The 19,321-nt window shown below is 40.9% G+C and overlaps 2 protein-coding genes across 5 annotated transcripts; one reads left to right on the forward strand and one right to left on the reverse strand.

The window, feature by feature from the left end:
- Nucleotides 1-1,399: 1,399 nt before the first annotated feature.
- fam149b1 (family with sequence similarity 149 member B1) lies at nt 1,400-8,779 on the forward strand. 3 transcript variants are annotated; one of them, XM_079458168.1, is made up of 17 exons: nt 1,400-1,594; nt 1,667-1,825; nt 2,113-2,232; nt 2,685-2,802; nt 3,167-3,309; nt 3,411-3,527; nt 3,618-3,776; nt 3,864-4,042; nt 4,118-4,260; nt 4,762-4,830; nt 5,223-5,338; nt 5,489-5,713; nt 5,791-5,914; nt 6,045-6,170; nt 6,296-6,377; nt 6,471-6,608; nt 6,836-8,779. In XM_079458168.1, exons 2-17 carry the CDS (start codon nt 1,779-1,781, stop codon nt 6,889-6,891), a joined length of 1,962 nt encoding a protein of 653 aa, XP_079314294.1. In that variant the 5' UTR covers nt 1,400-1,594; nt 1,667-1,778; the 3' UTR covers nt 6,892-8,779. The 3 variants fall into 3 exon arrangements, with proteins under 3 accessions (XP_079314294.1, XP_079314296.1, XP_079314295.1); XM_079458170.1 differs by lacking the exon at nt 4,762-4,830; XM_079458169.1 differs by lacking the exon at nt 4,762-4,830 and having other exon boundaries at nt 1,400-1,825.
- Nucleotides 8,780-9,488: 709 nt separating this feature from the next.
- On the reverse strand, nt 9,489-18,448 carry ndnfl (neuron-derived neurotrophic factor, like). Of its 2 annotated transcripts, XM_079457919.1 has the most exons (5): nt 18,046-18,290; nt 16,517-16,782; nt 15,215-15,401; nt 13,214-13,338; nt 9,489-11,634 (listed from the first exon to the last, which is right to left on the reverse strand). In XM_079457919.1, the coding sequence occupies exons 3-5, from the start codon at nt 15,379-15,381 to the stop codon at nt 10,190-10,192; spliced, it is 1,737 nt and encodes a 578-aa protein (XP_079314045.1). In that variant the 5' UTR covers nt 15,382-15,401; nt 16,517-16,782; nt 18,046-18,290; the 3' UTR covers nt 9,489-10,189. The 2 variants fall into 2 exon arrangements, with proteins under 2 accessions (XP_079314045.1, XP_079314044.1); XM_079457918.1 differs by lacking the exon at nt 16,517-16,782 and having other exon boundaries at nt 9,498-11,634; nt 18,046-18,448.
- Nucleotides 18,449-19,321: the final 873 nt, after the last annotated feature.

Consider the following 19,321-nt stretch of genomic DNA (forward strand, 5'->3'; position numbering starts at 1 on the left):
ATATTATATATATTCATTACACATAGAATTAAATATTTCAAGCTTTTATTTCTTGAAATTTTTATTATTATGGAAACCCAAAAACTCTTACAAAAGATCAATAAAAAAAGGATATTTTAAACAGAAATGTCAGGCTTCTGAAACGTTTGTTCCTTTCTATGCACTCAATACTTGGTTGGGCCTCCTTTTGCATGAATAACTGCATCAATGCGGCGTGGCATGGAATCTATCAGTCTGTGGCACTGCTCATGGGTAATGGAAGCCCAGGTTGATTTCATAGCGGTCTTTAGGTCATCTGCATTATTGGGTGTGATGTCTCTCATCTCATAGATTCTCTACGGGGTTCAGGTCAGGCGAGTGTGCTGGCCAATCAAGCACAGTAACAATGGTCATTGAACCAGCTTTTGAAAAGCTTGTCAGCAGAAGGAAACATGCAGTGCTCTAAAATGTCCTGGAAGATGACTGGGTTGACTGTGGACTTCAGAAAACACAGTGGACGAACACCAGCAGATGACATGTCAGCCCAAATCATCACTGACTCTGGACACTTCACACTAGACTTCAAGCAACATGGATTCTGTACCTCTCCGCTCTTCCTCCAGACTCTGGGACCTTGATTTCCAAATGAAATCGAAAATTTACTTTCATCTGAAAAGAGGACTTTGGTCCACTGTGTTTTCTGAAGTCCACAGTCAATGCAGCCAGCTACCAGGACGTTTTAGAGCACTTCATGCTTCCTTCTGCTGACAAGCTTTATGGAGATGCTGATTTCATTTTCCAGCAGGACTTGGCACCTTCCCACACTGCCAAAGGTACCAAAAGCTGGTTCAATGACTATGTTGGTACTGTGCTTGATTGGCCAGCAAACCCGCCTGACCTGAACCCCATAGAGAATATATGGAGTATTGTCAAGAGGAAGATAAGATACACCAGACTCAATAATGCAGATGACCTGATGGCCGCTATCAAAGCAACATAGGCTTCCGTCACACATGAGCAGTGCCACAGACTGATAGCCTCCATGCCACGCCACATTGATGCAGTAATTAATGCAAAAGGAGGCCCAACCAAGTATTTGAGTCCAATTAACATACTTTTCATAAGCCTGACACTGTTTTTTTATTTATCTTATGTAATATTCAAATTTTATGAGACACCAATTTTGGGGTTTTCATATCTGTAACTCATAATCAGAAAAATGTCAAGAAATAAAGGCTTTAAATATTTCATTCTATGTGTAATGAATCTATCTAATATATGAGATTCACTTTCTGAAATGAGTGACAAAAAATATTGATCTTTTTTTAATGTACCTGTATAATTCCTCCCTTACACTAGAGGGAGGTGTACACGTCCAGGCTACCGTCCATATTTAAAACTACGCTTCCCACGAGTCATTGCGCACAAGAGGCTTGGTCTCCATGGTAGTCATGTTGTTCAGTACATACATAATCATGGATGGATGCAGAGTTTGAATGCGTTTGTTTTCATGGAGCACATACAATAAATCCGTTTTAGACATGCTGGAATAAGGAAGTATTCGTTTAATGGTCGCGGCATTTTTCTGCCATCCACGCCGGGTGAAATATATCAGGTTCGGCTCAGGTTGCTGCATACTAAGCTTTTTCCTCCAGTACCTTACGATCCTGACTCTGTGCTTGTGAAGCCGTAGAAGCATGCTAGAGGAGCGGTGTGGCAGTGGCCCGATCCGGACACAGGAGGCTCGGAGTGGCATCGCGGGATTGATGGAGAAGATGCGCATGTAACTGCATCAGAGGATGATTTCACGATACAGCCGCCGGCCTGTATCTCACAGCCTGGAGATGTGCGTGAAACTACCCCAACACGAAACACGCAAGGTCTCAAAACCTGAATGACAGCATTTTTGGGCGCCTTGGTTGTGAGACACCACTGGCCTTTTTACAAATACATAAATTTGAAACTGGATTTACAATATGTAAACATGTTGGATGCCAACACCAAATAACATCATACATTTTTAAACACATTTTATTTTGGCTTGGTAAAAGCTTCCCATTTTTAACTGTAGTCTATGTTTCTTTCTCATTTTTTCTCTCCCTGATGCCTCTGGTGGTCTTGGTACATTTATAGCCGTGGCTTGTCCCGCAGCTGTTTGGACCATCATCCTCTTCCAGAGGAGGCAGACGATGGTACTGTTCATCCTCATAGACACCTGCATGATCTACAGGAGGATTCGTCTTCATACAGCAGGTGTGTGTCCCATTGACAGCTAATCTGTACAAGGATATGATAAATTGCATTTTTTTAGACCAGAATTCTATCATTTTGACACTGTTGTTTTGTAAGAAGTGAATTCAGATCCTTTGTTTAGACAGTGTGAGTGTGAGGGTAAACTTTGGTTACCATAGAATTGACTTACAGTAGGTGTCAGCACAACGGTAGGAGACACTTGGGTTGTAAAAAGGGAGGATGGAAATTGAAAAGTTTTGCTCTGCTATTGTCTTTTGTCATAGACAGCTTGTGAGGATGTATTTTAGCTCTTTAGTTTACTAAACTATAGATGTGGCCAAAAATGTCTAAACAAAGCTTTGAATACCACAAATGTATTTCCACCGCATGCACATGCATGTAAACTATGTTTCATCATGACAACTGAATCTGTCTTGTTCCACGTCTGATGATTCCTCTGCTACATCTGTCAGATCAGAATGTCAGACAGTCACCACAGATGACAGCACTCAATCCTGGTCTGGTATCCATAGTTACACGGGAACTGGCATCTCCACAGAGCGCAGCTCTGTCTTCTCCTGGGGCTATGATGTGAGTCGTAGAATGATGAGCAAGTGTGATTGTGCTCACAGTTTAACACTGTTTCCTAAACAGGCATGATGTGATGAAATTCTAGCAACAAGCAATCGATCTGTCCACACTTGAGCAGAAGATATCAGATATTTTATAGAGATTAATAAACAGCAAAATTGGGGACCAGGACTTTGGATAGATGTCCATGTAGGTCTTGGAAAATAGCAACAAAGAGAACAACAGAACTGCTCGTCCATAAAATAGAAACTAAACTCAAACAACTTCTTGCTTTTATCTCTTCTGGCTTACATTTGTTAAACAGCATAGATTCTTCAACAAAATATGGTGCAGATTGAACCCTTTTTCCTCTTTACATCTGTAGGAATTTGATAAGGCTGCTTCGAGACAGGTCCAGCAGATGTTTGAGGAGATCGACGATCTGTTGTACGAGAGAAAGTGTGAAACTCAGCTTAAAGGTCTGCAGGATGAATGTCAAGAGTGGGCTTCTCGATTCCCTCATCTACGGTACACCCACCATCATACATTCATGCTCATACTTTGAGCACAATGCATTGCGTGAAGATACATTCCTAGTCACTGATTACTGAACCTGTTTTGGGTAACAGGATCCTTGGGGCGCAGCTGGTATGTCCTACAGATGAAGGATTCCAGTGGTACGCCACACCGGCCCACATGCCCATGTCCTCTGGTGGCGGACAGAGCCAGGAGAAAACGGCCAATGAGTGAGCATTCTTGCGTTCCAAAACAGCAACGACATTGCAAAAGAGAGCCAATAATTCGATCCATTATTGAAATATTTGTGTGCATGTCAGATTATGTGTGCAGGGTCGAAGGGCTGTTTTATGTCAGCGCTCTGTGGAGGTGACCTACCCTAGTACCACATCTAGCAGTAACCATGGAGATGAGTTGCCCAGGGTGATCGAGGCAGAGGGCTTGATAGAAGAATATCTTGCATTTGACTGCAGGGACCTGTGAGAGTGTAGTTTCGGATAAAGCATTATTTGTGTATGTTTATTTTTATAGCTTCTTTTCTGTAAATAATTTATACGTGCGTGTAGGGATGAGGAGTGGGAAAGAGAGTATGTGAACAGAAGGCAGAGACCCTTCCTTCCCCCTGTCTCGCCCTATCGGTGTCGTCGGGAGGCAGTGCTTGATCTTCTTTTTGATGATGCGTGGCGTAAGCTGATTGGCTGGATGGAAGAGCTCGTTCGCAGGCATTGGGAAGGTTTCATGTCAGGTAGATTCAATTTTCAGTTTTGGTCGATATTCCAATGAATACATTTATGTGACCTGGAATGTATCTGTCCATAAGACGATGAGAGGAATGCTGTAGCCCTCAGCCCTGCATGTCCTGACTCCCAGAATCCTTTTCTGCTGCCGTCCACCGCCTCAACGGTGCTTCCTCCACTTTCCCAGACCAGACCACAGCAGCTTACAGCCAGCCTGCAGGCTCAGGTTAGTCAAATGCTTTTTGGCTCCAGGAGGCTTGTTTGAGTAATTTCAGATTTATGACTGTTAACAATGTTTAGCAGATTTCTACATAGTTTTTTACTGTACTGATTCTAAATAATTAAGCAATTTCTGGGGCCGAATGACTAAGTTATATTTACTATCAACATTTCTTTTGACTTTCGTTTTAGGATTATTTCATTGCAATGCATTGCGGGTTTGCCTTCTCTGTGAATGAAACATCCCTTAGATTTTGGCATCACTGCTTTATGTCTTCTCTGTCTTCACACAAACATGCAAATTCTAAAAGAAAAACACACAGATGCTATTTTTCACTGCTGTCTGTCTTTATCTTTTTTTCGGGCTTTCAAATCATTAACTGTTTACTTCCTTGTTTCTGTGTTTCCCCTAATCCCTTTTTCTGCCTGTCCCATCATCCATCTCTCATCTATATTCTTTCTCTCTCTTCCTATTTCTTTTATTTCCCCCTTCATCTTCTTTCCAAAGAGCTCAAAGTCATGGGGTTCAAAGCACAAGGCAAGAAGGAAATCCAAAAAGCAGAGAAAGTCATCGACTGTATGTAATTCTATGCTGATAACCACATGTAAATTTGGGGGGACCGCCGTTGGTGGTCTGGGGTTTTAGGGGCGAGAGAGGTTTTCTGTCTTTGCGCAGGTTTTTTACTCGCAAACAGATCTTTTGAAACTTTCTGATGTTATGTTATGCTTGTGTTTTTTTGTGGGGTGCCGACTGTAGATGTTAAAATAGTTTCTTTCATATAGTTTGTTGTATTTCAGTCTATCTCTGTTGCCTGCGTTTCTCACTTTACTTCATGTTGTACAATGATGGATGGCGTAACTAGTCTGTTATTTAAAAAAAGAGAAAATTACCTTTCAAAGACTTTCGTTCCTTTTTGGATGCTTATTCCCTCTTTATTTTTATGCCCCTCTGTTTCTGTTTTCCCTCAGACCAGTCGACTGCCTGTAGGGGCAGCTGTTACCCATCACAATCTCAATGACCTCATCATGATACATGGCATTCCACTGCAGCAAAGGAACCTGGGGGCTCTGGACCGAATATCTCAGTATGAACACCATAGGAAAGACAGAAAGGATAAACAAAAATAATGTCTTTAGTTCATAGTGTATATTTAGCAGCTAAAGGCAAATTTTTAGAATGAAATATTCATTTCATTTCTGTAGTTTTCTCACCCTCTTTGTCTTAATCGCTCTAGGGACCCTGAGGAGAAATTGTCTCATCGTCCTGGCTCTAGCATCATTCCGGCGAATAAACCCCGTCCCCGCCGTGCGCTGGAGCAGAGCACTTCCTCCCTGACCCGTCCCCCTCAGTCAGCCCGACGACGGAACCCGCCCCCTCGCACCCTGATGCCACTGACATCCGGCATAACACAGCCCATTACAACTGGGTCTATGGAAGAAGTGGTTAGAGGAACAAGACTGTAAGAGCCCCGTTTATTTTCCACTTTCATTTCCTTTTCTATTTCTTTCGATTGTGATAGAACGTGTGTGTTTTCAGGACGACTGCCAGCGATCGTTTGACTTCACCTCCAACGCCTCTCAGCAGAAATACACTCCTTCCTCCCATTGGCACAGGAGACCCAGATCACCCGCACTCTGGACAACACTCTCGGCTCACACAGGTCCTTTAAACATAACAGCTGTATATTAGCCATTTATCATATCCAGAAAGTATAAGACAAAAATCCTTGTGTCTTTCGGTGGTCCTTTATTAATATTGTTTCTAAGGTCTGTGTGCTTGTGTGTGTGCAGAAACAGAGAGGCTCTTCTAGTCAGGCTCATAGTGCATTAACCGATGAAGGTGTTAATCTGCAGCCCCGAGACAAACTGCAACTGCTGGATGTGTTTTCCAGACCCAACACTACACACACTTTCAGGGTAATCCCTCTCAAACATATATACATACAAGCCTGAGCCAACATGTCATGTGACCTCCAGGCCTTTAACAGACATTCAGTTTACGCTTGTATGTACATTATACTGTTAATGGTTGTTTTTTTTAGTCGGATACCCCTTATCGACGTTCATTCACTGGAATAGACAGCATTGGGCAGGGACGACCTGGCAGAGCATCAGTTGGCATAGGTTGAATTATACATGCATACGACTTGAAGATTTAAATTGACGCTGCACAGAGCAATGTTCAAAAACTTTAACCTTGCTTGTGTGTTCGTGCAGATTCTCTAGGAATTGGTGTGACTGGCATCAGTTTGGGCATCAGTAGCTCCTCCTTCATAGACTCATTTTCCCACCATCCTCTTGGTCACTTCCCAGTCGAGCATGAGGAGGAGACAGAGGCAAAAGCTCCTCTTCCAGGTGAGCGACAATTTGTTTTAGTAAGCGGTTTAAGCCTGGGACCTAAATGTGAATTCATTCAAAGAATTAATGTCAACAACATTTGCATTGCAAGGTTTTATAATATTTACGCAGTGGCTTCTCAGATTTGATCTTTTTGATCTCGGGTCATGAATCATGCACGGTTTTAAAAAATAGGAATGACACGAATGAAATCATAAAGTTATTTATTATTCCTACTTTTTCAGCACGCTCCCATAACAGAGGTGGTACAACGGCACGCAGTAGCAGACCAGGGCTTTAGCACACACATACACACACTCACACACATAGTCCCTTATGTTTTTGATCAAAACTTTTCTCCAGTACTGACAGACACTTTACACATCTGCTGGACTTTTGTATAACATGCCGTTTGGACATGTAGATAATTTATGAGGACTATTGTTATTATTAATAGTATTGTTATTCATGTTGTGCTTTGAAATTTTCTAAAATGGTATTTTTGTATATGGGACTATTCAGCTTTATATGGCTGCCAAATAACTGTCTATCTCTACATCTGCAGATGTACAGTACTGTACGTGATGTACTGTATTGAGCAAAAAACTTTGTTTTCCTCATGACGGCTTTTTGAGGTCTACATGGTATTTTTATGAAGGCTCTACAAAGCATGGCTAGGTTTAGTAGAAAAGGGGTGCCTGGATGTAATGGAGGTGAATCTAGCTAAAATTAATGCTTTCAATTAGACATTTCTTTATGCAAATGTAAAAAAGTTTTAACAGCCCTGTTATTATTTTTACGGGTTTTAATAATACTTATAACAAGTAACCCCATGATCTGTGGAACAACGCACCTCAACATTCTCAAAGATCACTTTTGTCGGTGTGACATCATAATTGTATCCAGATTTTTATACCCATGTCCATTCATAGCTTCAGTCTGGGAACAACATGACCCTGTTTTTTTAGGGTGGAACGGTACAGATTGAAATTCTGGAACTGTGCCGGCCATAATGACAGCTCAAAAGAGGACAGAAAATGTTATGTTGTTTTATTTTTTAAGAATACTTATTCAGATAACAAGCCATTTGTAACTAAGCCTTAGTCCCATGAGCCATACAAAGAATGCTGTGTTTGGCTTGACAAGTGAGAGAAAATTTAAGGATGCTTTAATAATAATACACATAATAAATGCACACAAAAAGAGTTCAGGTTTCATTCAATTAACTGTACTGTAAAATATTTTTGTTGGCATGGTGGACAGGAATAAAATCATTATTTTGTAATTATTTGAACGTCCACTAAAATGGTTATTTGGTTTCTGTGGTGCCAGCAAATTAAAAAAATACATAACTGGAGAAGCACATATTTTTTTCTGCATACAATTTTTGGTAGATATTGAATGTGACTCTTAAAGGTTTGTAAATGTTTGTGTGGCAGCTTTATCGTAACAGCATTTTATTGAAATTGCACCAGTTCTGACAAGCATCAATACGCTGTACTAACTGAACCTCTTCAGATTTGATTATTGTGTTGATCTTGGTGAGTGAGTGCTGCTTTTAATCAACTTTTTTTATCTGAAGAGTAACCTATCTCAAAGAATGTATTAGAAGTGTACAGGCCAAGAGATTGATGATGTTTAATGGTAAATCAGATGGATTCCTTTACAGCCATAATGAAGTGATGTCACAGGAAGCTTTCTGTCATCTCTTCATACCGCACCCTAATGCCTCTGAGACAGCTCCAGTTCTTCTTTATTCTTCAATTCATCCCTCAGCTCAGCAAGGACAATCTAAAGTTGCCGAAGTTGTAGCCATATATGAGATTTTATTTTCTTGAATTCCAGTTGATATTCTTCTGAAGGGTATTGGGCTAGATATTCTGATATATCTGTAGACCACAGAACTTTATTGCTGCTGGTTTGAATTGGGGAGATTGACAGACTTGTCATGTGCTGTTCTTTAACACGGATGCACAGATTTTTTGTGAGATGACGTGTTCAGGAAAGTGTGTTCATGTGTGGAAATAATTTGAAGTGAATCTGATTGAGATTATAGAGCTGGATGTGTGCGCGTGTGGGTATGTGGAGGAGGTGAAAATTGCCTCTTTTTCTAGGTGTAGCAATGCTGTATGATGATTCCCTCTCAATGTTTATTTCTGTAACATAAAGGCAAATAAAAAAGTGACTTGAATAATATTGTTGTTGTCTTGTCATGTTTTTAAGTACGTTGATAATCAGATTTACTGAAAACGCTTTCAGATCCTCACCGTGAAAAAACCACCATGGACATAATTTCTGAAAGATGTTTGTTCTACGTATGAACTGCAGGGGGAGCCACCTGAGCAATGTTGTAATAGAGATTTTTAAAAGTTTTGTAATTTATTAAACCTTATGTCATAACTGATGTGTTTGTATGCCGAATAAATCTTTTTTTACATTACTTTTTTACTTAAAATGTTATACAAGAAAATATTAATTAAAATCGCTATAACCAGACCGATCAACAAACACAGACCGGAAGTTAACTGTAACGTGTGACAGAGGAAACTCTATAAATAAAAAATATAGTTTTTTCTCACACACCTGTTCTATAGATATTAACTTACTGATGTTTGGAGTACTGTAATGATGCTGTCTTTGACGAATTCTACCTATTATTAATTTCATATACATTTTGCTTTTCAATTGTCGAATGTAACACCTGAATGTGCCAATTTCCCAATTGAACACATTAAGTTTATTTTAAATGCAGCCTTGTGAAAACTAACCATGTTTGTTTTAAGGTAAAAGTGTGCTTTTGGTGTATGGATTACTATTGGCAAAACCATCATTTTCGTATGGGCAGCATCCTGAACATTGTCAAACTGAAACAAAATGTCATCAACCCTGATGAAAGTAGCTTGACACATCTTCGAATCTGTTTATTGTTCTTTTATTAGCGCGCCGAAGCGCATCACAACGATCACAACAAAGACAATGAATCAGATTGGTAGCTTATATTTCCCTGCTGCATGCTTTAGCAGAGCATATTTAACACACTGGTTTCACACAAATCTTTCGCTCCTCTCTCTCTCTCCCTCCATCTCTCCCCCACACTCTGTGTATTCTTCTGATACTGGTGGCAGATTGAGAGATCTGTTACACAGCTCTGTTAAATGCTGGCCCTCAAAGCCCGCTAGCTGCTTCTTTTGCATATTTTGGCACAGTCTTCCTTTGTGTATGAGATGAGAGAGTTTCTCTGTTTTTCGGACACTCAATACTTTATAACTACCAACAGAGACAGCTTCACACATAACAACAACAACACAAACATTAGTACATCGATATTGTACAGTAAATTACTTTTTGCTGGTGTGAACTTGGTCTCACCTCTCTTTGTATTTTTGTGTGTCTGTGTGTTATAGCATTGGTCTCTGTGATCTGATTGATTATGTAGACTTGCTTGAGTGTATTTATGTGTCGGTGGTCACATTTGACCTCCACCACACCAGATCTTGGCCCGACAGTGTCTTCTCTGGCCTTATCTTGGGCTTCACCATGGCTTAATGTCTTAAGTCCTTCTCAACCGAGAGTTGATATCTGTAATGTCCACCCATTACTCAACATTCGCTTCTGGTTCTCATCATCTTACTATGGTACTTAATTGGCAGTCCCCAGCGTCTCATAAGATAAACATCAAACACGTACAGCGCTCCTGGATCCAGTTCACCAATCACAGCTGTCGTGACCGCTCGACGTGGATTGAGCTCCTGGAAGTACTTACAAAGGACTCTCTGGTTGGCCGGTCGGGACTCTGGGTCAAGGCAGCGGTCCGTAGAGTTGTGTTTGCCTGCGTCATTTGGAATCTGCCTTCGGTAAACACAGTAGAGGCTCCGTTCTTCTGTTCCCATCCATGCTATAGTAACAGAGTTGCAGGTCCGCAGTTTGTTGAAAGACTTGATCTGGAGCGTGGCAGGAAGCACTGGCACCGCTCGCCGATGGTAAGCTGATGATGCCTGCATTCGGAGACAGAATTTATCCGAAACGCCTTTAGGGATTGGGAGTGAGGAAACGTCTGGAGCTAAGGCTTGAAGTTGGATGAGGTATGATGGGCCACCATGCAACCATATCTGGGCCAGCTGGTGTCCTACCTCCTGAGATGTAAGCTCCTGATCTTTACTGGACACGGTAACCTTGACATTGCTGGTGCCATTGCAAGTGTGCATGGTTAGAAGGCCGTTTTGCTGCCACCCACGAGGTTTAAATTGGAACAACCGTTCCCTCTGTTGGCCGCTTCCGGTCCTGCTCAGGGTCACCCATTTGACCTGCCCCTCTCGTAAGGACATGATGGCCGGACGAGCCTCTTCGTGTGTGCGGGCGAAGGTGCCCGTGTATGCCATGCTCGTGCCATTAACCCTGTCCACTACAAACACATCAAAGTAGTACTGTGTATCCGGAAGCAGGTCGGAAACTGTGCACACACTTTCCACGTCCTTGCACACGCATCCAGGGTCCTCGGAGTTTTCTAACAAAGCGGTAGAAGATTCACTGTCCACAGGGGCATCTGATCGCTGCCACCACCAGTCTTTAAGTGGTGCCCACACAATCTCCTTGCCTGGTTTGTCTCTCTTCTGCCTCAGCTGTTCATCCTTCCTCTCTTTTTTGACTCCCTCACGAACAGCGCAGAGACTGCGGCGGTTATGTTTGCTGTCAACCAGGACGCAGTATTCGTAATATGGACGCTTAACATGGCGACCGTCCTCAACAACAACAGAAGAGCTCGGAGCCCAACTTAAAGTAACACTGGTCATGCCTACCCCCAAAGTGTGCACTCTAGGGTCGGACGGCAGCTCCGGAAAAACCCCAGAGGGCCCGGTGCCTTCATGAAGGTATGCAGACACCTGGGTGTCATGCTCGTTCGATTTCAGCCTAAGAATGTAGATGGATGCTGGAGCGTAGGCAGGACCAGTATAGGTGTCTACAGCGTTACCGGTGTAGGTGTGAATCCTAACTTCTCTTCCAGAACCTCTCCACCAAAGCTCAGGCATGCTCTTTTTTGAGGTCCCTGCAGAAAAGAAGCATTTCAGAAGACCCTGCCTCAGATCAAGCTTATTCAACAGACAGCTCTAATCAAAAGAAAGCCCAAAACATTGGGCAGCTCTCTCACACACACACAACCCAGTTTTACATGCGAACCATCATTACTTCAGTTGGCACACTTTTTAGAGGGAGTGTTTTGTAATCAAAGTGAATAATTTAAAGGTGTGGATGGGGACCACTGACTTCACAGTCTAAATGATTTAAATGTCACTTTATGACTTTATAATGCTGCTTTGCCTGGTAGACTATCTATCTTTTTAGATCATGCACACCATTACGAAAATGCAGTCACCATAAACCTGTGTGTACACTTTAACCGAAAAAGCAAGGTAAACTATGAAATGTTCTTCTTATTTAATATAATAAATTAGCGCCTAGAATATTTGATAGATGCATGAGGTATGATGTAAACTCTGTAAATGTGTAACTTGAGTTCAAAGAATTTGACTTAAAAAATTGAATGTATAACATAAGTGATGTGTGTCATCACTTATGTTATACATTCAAATTTTTAAGTCAAATTCTTTTAACTCAAGTTACACATTTACAGAGTTTACTCTGTGTATTTAAAATGTGGACATCATTTATTTACCCTCATGTCCTTCAAAACCTGAATATGACTGTTACATCTGTAGAGCACAAAAGAAAATATTTTGAGAAATGTGGTTTTGTCCATACAATGACGGTAAGTGGTGTCTAATGTTTGTATGTTTACCAGCATTCTTCAAAATATCTTCTTTTGTGTTCTGCAGTTGAAGGTCAAATGAGATGAAGTTAAGTAAATTATGAAATAATGCTCTTTTTAAGGTAAACTATGCCTTAAGTATATCATAGTTCAAACCACACTCTACCACACAGACAAATCTTCCAGGCACTAGTTTCCCTATAAATATTACAGTAATAAGTAATAAATTAGAAAAATACAGTACATAACTGAAGTAAAGTGAACACTTGGTTTTTGGTGATATGGTTTTACAAATGTTGCAACAAATAAAAAGTGTGATTGAAAATGGATTTATCCATCCAGAATTTTGTAAAACAAAAAAAATAGAGTAAAACATTTATTTATAAAATTAATTTAGAAATTGAGCAGACAATGTTTATCCCTCCAGAAGGTGCTTGCATATGTTGTGTCTCTGTTTTCGTTTGAAAATGTGTTTCTTTCTTTATAACAGGGAAACAGCCTGGAGATTTGGAGATTTGGAGATGGATAAGAGGAGAATCTTCAGGCCGCTGAGACCCCAAAGCAACACAACAGCAGTTTTACACCTGCTAATTAAATCAGTGAGCCTCAAGCGACTGTTTCAAATCTTCATTAATGTCTCAGGAGGGATATATTACCCTTCTGCCCTTCAAATACAAACCCCTGAGTTGTCTGATAGCCATGGTTAGGACTTTGCCTGCACTCCACACAACACACACGCATGCGCGCACGCACACACACATGCTTTCCAAATATACACACCTGCATTTTTATATGAACATAACATGTGCCTTCGTGCGAGTAAATCAATGAACAAGCAAACGTACACACACAAACTCACAGTGGGGCTTCTTAGGTGGTTTATCCTTCAGAGTGCGAACAGCCAAGCTCCATTCAATGGGTACTGCGCAGGGGCTCACAGTAACAGACATCAAATCAGCTTTCTTCTTTAATGTAAAATACAGTCTGAAATACAAATGAATTTCAAGCATTTCAAGGATTTGCATTTCTGCAGCTTCAGATTTATCAAAACTTATAACATTTAGAGGGGTCCTTATAGACAAATGCATTTGTTTTAAATCAGTTGAGAATTATGTGAATTTAAAAAGGTTCAAAATGAGGCACTGTAAAATATCTATAATAAAATAATGTAATAGCATTTTAAATAAATAAAATACTGCCAGATGGTGTAACATTAGGTACCAGCAGTGATTTAACAGGCAATTCTAACCAGCCAAAGTTTGACCTCCTGATTTGAGGAGGATATTTATTGTGGTTAGTTTTGTAAACCCATCAATGTATCAATAACATATGCTGGATTCTTTTTAGCGTTGGATCAGAAAGCGAAAAATCCAACCATTAGGGTAAATTCCCAGCAGAAAAGAAAGAAAAATAGCTCAAAACAAATAGTTGTGAATCGTAATAAATAAATTTTATGTTTTTAATGCAAAAAAACTACATTGTAGGAAACTAATGTAGGGAATAATTGCTAAAGTAATTTAAAACATAACAGGACCACTATAAGTAATATCTTAGAGCTTTGCTTGTCTGCTGTTGTTTGCACAGCTTTTTCTGATGATGAAGAAGAGGCGAAGCAAGAGCAATGACAGATCTCTGATAAACTTCCATCGATCCATCACTGCTGATATGCATCTACACAAACCCTAATGTTTACAGAACGCCAGGTGCACCATCGCTGTAGCGTGCTCCGCTCAGACAGGAAACACATTCATTCCCCCCCATGAATAACATCACACTGGGCAGAATCTGGTGAACCTCCCTCGTGGATTCTGGTAACACCAGCCATTTGGCAGCCACCACTTCCTCTGACCTTGAAATCCTGCTTGTGGTCTTTGACATCTGCTCTCTAATTGCTCTTCATTTTATTATATTTGTGAAAATATTCAGACATCAGATTTAAGACGATTTTTTACATTTGTCTACGTGAATTTATTTGTTTGACATGATTTGGATCTTTTCAGGAAACCAGGTTTTAACTTTGACCTTGAAAACAGAAATCAAGGGCGGTTGAGGGATTATTAGACGCTTGCGTTAATCTCCGTTTTATCAGGTGTGTTCGTCCCTTGCCCTTTGAATACCGTTTTAGTCGGATTTTACCGTGGAAGGTGCAGTCTTTTAATTGATTCATTAATTTGATTTATAATCTGAAACTCGTAGCCCGTGGCTGTGCATTTAAATGTGTTCTTTCTCTCTCTTTCTCACACTTAGACTGAATCCTGACACCATGTCGGTTACGGGTGAGAGAGCAGTCCTGGCTGTGTGAATCGCACAGGCTAATGTTGCTAATGGAAAAAAGCTGGCATTTTCGCTGTTTGACATAGAGCAATCGGGGGAATTTGTGGTGAGATTTTAATACCATTAACAAGAACCGAACCAATAAGTAGAGAAATGACTTACTGTAAACTGTTTGTGTCAGGCTAATTGTCTGGATACATCATTCTTCTCAAATAATGTATGTACTCTATGGACCCTATGGAAATATTGCACTTTCACATGGAATAGGTTACAACCATTCTTGTGGAACACCCCCCCCCCAAGGACTGATATTAGTTTACTGTGATTTTTACTGTGAGTCTGTTCCCTGCTAAGTGATACTGCAGTATTAGTTGTGTCTCTGGAGATCTATAATGTTGGTTCTCCCACTCTTGTATTGCTTCTCTAGTCCAGTATGAAGCTTCAAAACACACACGCAATCCGTTTTTCCGTTTTGTTTGATTTGTTCCGTCTGGTCGGTTAGCTTGACTGAGTTTTGTTTGTCAATTTCTCACATGTCTGTTTGCCCGGAGATGTTTAATTTGACCCGCTCATGTGTGTTATTTACCTGCGAGTGCGTCCTTTAGGTAGATGTACTGATGTGATCTTGTTTTCACTCAGCCATGTCGTGGGGTGTAATGTAACTTCATTTTCAGGTGCCAGGGCGAAGATGGTGGCTGGGCCGGAAAAGAAGGCCACAGCCAGGTAAAGACAGCAGGAAAGAGTCATCCTCATTTAGCTCAAATGGCCAATCACTGGAAAGACAAAGAAAAGGAGGGTACTTTTCCTTTACAAGCCTCTTGACAGTTAAGATTGTTTCAGACTGAAAACCTGACATCAAGGAATAAGCCAAAATATAATGCTTTACATTTTTTATGTTTTGTCCTTTTTCATTGAAACAACTTTAGTGCAGAAGGATTTTCCCTGACAAAACACAACCGTGTAGTATAAATTATATTTTATAGATGTGGTCTGTTTACCCTTCACCACGGTGAAAAGCTCTGATTCAACTTGTCATTCAGTCATAAATCACCATCCATTTAGATTCTAAATGAGTAAAAATGCTGGCTATAAAAGCTCCAAGACAAATGAGGACATCTGGATGTCTATAAAGAACTGCTAATTCAGCTAAATCTTGTTTTACAAGAGGGAATCCATCATATCTGAAACATCGTCCTTGAGGAAACTGCGGAGACAAAATTGCAAATTTTAAATTAAGATTAAAATCTAAAGCTGTCAAAATGCAGCTTTGAAGTGATTTGCAGAGGCTTTCAAAGTCGTAATTCACTGTAAACCCTAACAAGATCTGCACTCTTCAGTGTTGCTTATTTATCTCACAAGGTGCTGACAAACTAGTTTGTTTCTACAGACTTTCAGCACAAAGGTTTTTCATTACGACTGACAAGCGCAGAACACAGCTATCAGTCAATCAGTTGATTCTCACACTCCATCTGTTGTGAGGGCAAGATGAGAGAGATAGAAGCTGTTGAAGAGACGTCAGGAGGTAGAAAAAGTTAGCCCCATCCCAGCTGATGATTCATTGATAGCAGGAAACATTCCTCTTTTACTCAGAGAGAATTATTTATACGAGCAAAGGAAAATTGCTATCCACTAACACTCGGGAATCTATCAGTGCTCTCTGCTTTGACACTCAGCTCTCAGACTCGAGTATTTTAGTAATGCACGGCAAACACTCTCATTTGAATCTATGTCTCTATTTTTAACAGGATGGTTCATATTGGTATGCCGTGGAAATTGAAAGTTCTCGCTTGTTGAACCCGACTCCTCTCATTATGCACGAATAGTAGGCTTCTTGATTCTTTTTTAACCCGTCACAAAAGAAAAAGAACAAACCCAACCAAAACAGCACCTGGAGGTAATCCAAACACAAAGTGTGGGGGAAGTTGAGGAAGTTTCAAACTCTCGGATGTTCGTGCACTGTTTATCTGCAGCTGATGGGCCTAGTGATGTGAGTTCACCTCCCTGGAGAGAGAGAGTCGGCGATCAAAGCCGTTGTGCTGAAAAGTGTCCCCATAACAACACGCACAGTTGTCGCTGGGGAAACGTTGCCCTGTAGATCAGATGACAGGCGGCGATGGAGTGAACGCACCCTCGCGCCCAACGTTTGAACAGACCCTTGTAAGAAACAAGAAGAGGATAAGGATGAAGAAGAAAAGAGGATGCATGAAAAGTGCGAATAGAGAGAGATCAGGTACGGGAAAATGTCCAGGAAGATGGAGAGAGGAATTAGGAAAGGTGAAAAAAAGACAGCGGAGGTGAGAAAGAGAAGATCAGAGGGAAAAAAGAAGGAGGAGCTGAACATATGCGTAGGAGGTGAGAGAGGAGGAGAAAAAGAAGAAAAGTGTAGAGGAAAAATGAATAAATTGATGGGCACATAAATTAAACATTCACACGCCCCCGTAGGAATAAGTTTGTAAGGTTCAGACAAGGAAATAAATGTATTCTTGTCTATATCACTGTGTTTACTCGTGTGACTGTGTGCACGCTCTCTCGCTCTCTCAATCTGCTTGTTGATGGCGTTGGTGACGGTGTCATGTGACACATGCTCTTTGCAGGGGTCCTGACTGCTCCCAGGGGAACCAGATATAAAGAGAGAGAGAAGAACAGAGAGCGAGAGATGGAAAAGAGAGAAGGAAAGATTGCAAACTTGAATAGTATAGAATGAAAATTGAGAACTTATGCAAAGATCTTGGCCGTAGGGGGATTGATAGAAAGAGAGAGAGAGGAGAAAGGGGGTTTAGTGAAAGACTGACGAAGAGTATGAAATGAGTATGACAAGAGAGCAGAAATATATTGAACACAGGGTTGTTATTGTTGATTTGAACAAATCGGATCATTTCAGATTTCAAAGAAGCATAAATATCAACATTTTGAAGCATATACAGTTCATATGTATGTTAGACAGACAGACAGACAGACAGACAGATAGATAGATAGATAGATAGACATAATATATAAGCACGGTTTGTCGTTTGAAAGTTTAGTTTTTTTTACAAAAAAGCAAAAAAATATATAAAATGCTTTCTCTTTGGCACTTTTTTGTTGCTATTTTTATTTCAAATCAGTTTAAGTTTCCTCAGCAGTATCATTAGTTTCCCATCCCTGCTTCAGATTTCACTGAAACAGATCCACCATCCCAAACCACAGACCATCTCATTGCTCTACATATGGACTCTTTAGTGGTCAAACAAACATTGGAGAGAGAGAAACACAAAAAGACGTAATAGAACTCATGTACAAAGGCGGTGAAGAAAACAATAAAGAAATTGTACATAAGGATCTCCCAGATGAACGTGTCAATCATTTACACTGTAGCAGAACACCACACTGATTGCTTTCCTGACATTTTATCACAGCCACTTAATCGCACGTTCCTACCTCAGCCTTCGCTCTGGACTTCTCCTCTGAAGAAAGAAGAAGAGAAGTAAACGTACGATGTCTTTTGCTCTGGAGATCACAGTCATGCAACTCTGCTGGAGTCCTGAAGACCGAGGAGAAGAACACAAATAAGAAAAGACCCCCCACTCTTCTCCTTCTCCTCTTTCTTTTCAATCTCCTCTCTCTTCTCTCGTTTCCTCTCCTTTTCTCTCTCTCCTCTCCCCCGACCCAGATCGGTGCAGTCTGATAGCTGAGGCGCGCTAGTCAAACAGACACATGCGCATGTGGAGTGTGTGTTTGTGTGGAAGAGAGAGAGTGAGTGAGTGAAGGAACAGACAGATGACGGATAGAAGGATGGAGAAAGTCTCTTGGTGATAGCTGTCGTTGCATGTATGACGAGACTGGGAGGTCTTGTTAAGAGAGGGGGGTGTGTGTGAGGAGTAATTGAAGAGAGAATTGGGGAGGGTCTTTTGAGATGTGTGTGTTGAAGAGTGCAAATGGATGTGTTAATTACATTAGAGGACCCACACTAAACTCAAAGTTCATTCCTCATTAATTCTCATAGAAACCTTTGTCTTCTATAAACAGATCCAAGGAAAGTGTACATTGGAAAACTGATTTCCTATGTGTGTATAATAAATCACTGACACGCCAGTTGCTTTGTACCTGTTACTAGAACTTTTCACAGTGTAGAGCACATTTGACAGATTTCATCTATAGTGTAAACGATCTATGGCAGCTACATTTATCATAAAAAAAACTACACACGCAATGCCTCCTCACCCAACATATGCGTATTTATATATGTTGCTCTGTAGGTCAAGTGCTCTTTTCAGAGAGATTGAATATATGCTGTAAGTGTTTTTCCTCAACTCGACATTGTGTGTCTCTCCTCCACACAATGCTATCTCTCCATCTTCCACCCCTCCCTCATATTCTGTCCATCCTCCACGGCAGAATGAAAAGAGTCATTTGCATTGTGTGTGTTAAGCATGTCTCCTGGGCCTTTTTGAATGTATTCTATGGGTGCTTCAGCCACGCTATTGAAGTAATGAGAACACTCCACCCATCTGGCCGTTGTGCGCATGAATGTCTGTGACCCCTGCATCAATCACGAGCAAAACCAGAGCTCAAATCTCCTCCACGACTCTACCTCCAGCATTTCCCTGTTTCCTTGACCATCAGATATATCCGTTTATCGTAAGAAGTGAATTTCCGTGGCTGGCTGCTATTGGTGGCTTTGGTTCAGATCAGGACAGCAGCAGTGATGAAAGGA

This window comes from Barbatula barbatula, assembly GCF_947034865.1.
Source record: "Barbatula barbatula genome assembly, chromosome: 6".
Taxonomy (NCBI): Eukaryota; Metazoa; Chordata; class Actinopteri; order Cypriniformes; family Nemacheilidae; genus Barbatula; species Barbatula barbatula.

Excerpts from the sequence above, each read along its gene's own strand:
- ndnfl (XM_079457919.1), bottom strand. The coding sequence starts at position 15,381 with ATGAGGATGACTCTTTCCTGCTGTCTTTACCTGGCTGTGGCCTTCTTT. Across the intron at positions 13,339-15,214 it reads CCTAAAGGACGCACTCGCAG|ACTGTATTTTACATTAAAGA; the intron begins GTAAATAACACA and ends TTTGTATTTCAG. Across the intron at positions 11,635-13,213 it reads ACCACCTAAGAAGCCCCACT|GGACCTCAAAAAAGAGCATG; the intron begins GTGAGTTTGTGT and ends TCTTTTCTGCAG.
- fam149b1 (XM_079458168.1), top strand. The coding sequence starts at position 1,779 with ATGATTTCACGATACAGCCGCCGGCCTGTATCTCACAGCCTGGAGAT. Across the intron at positions 4,043-4,117 it reads TTGGGAAGGTTTCATGTCAG|ACGATGAGAGGAATGCTGTA; the intron begins GTAGATTCAATT and ends TCTGTCCATAAG. Across the intron at positions 6,171-6,295 it reads ACACTACACACACTTTCAGG|TCGGATACCCCTTATCGACG; the intron begins GTAATCCCTCTC and ends TGTTTTTTTTAG.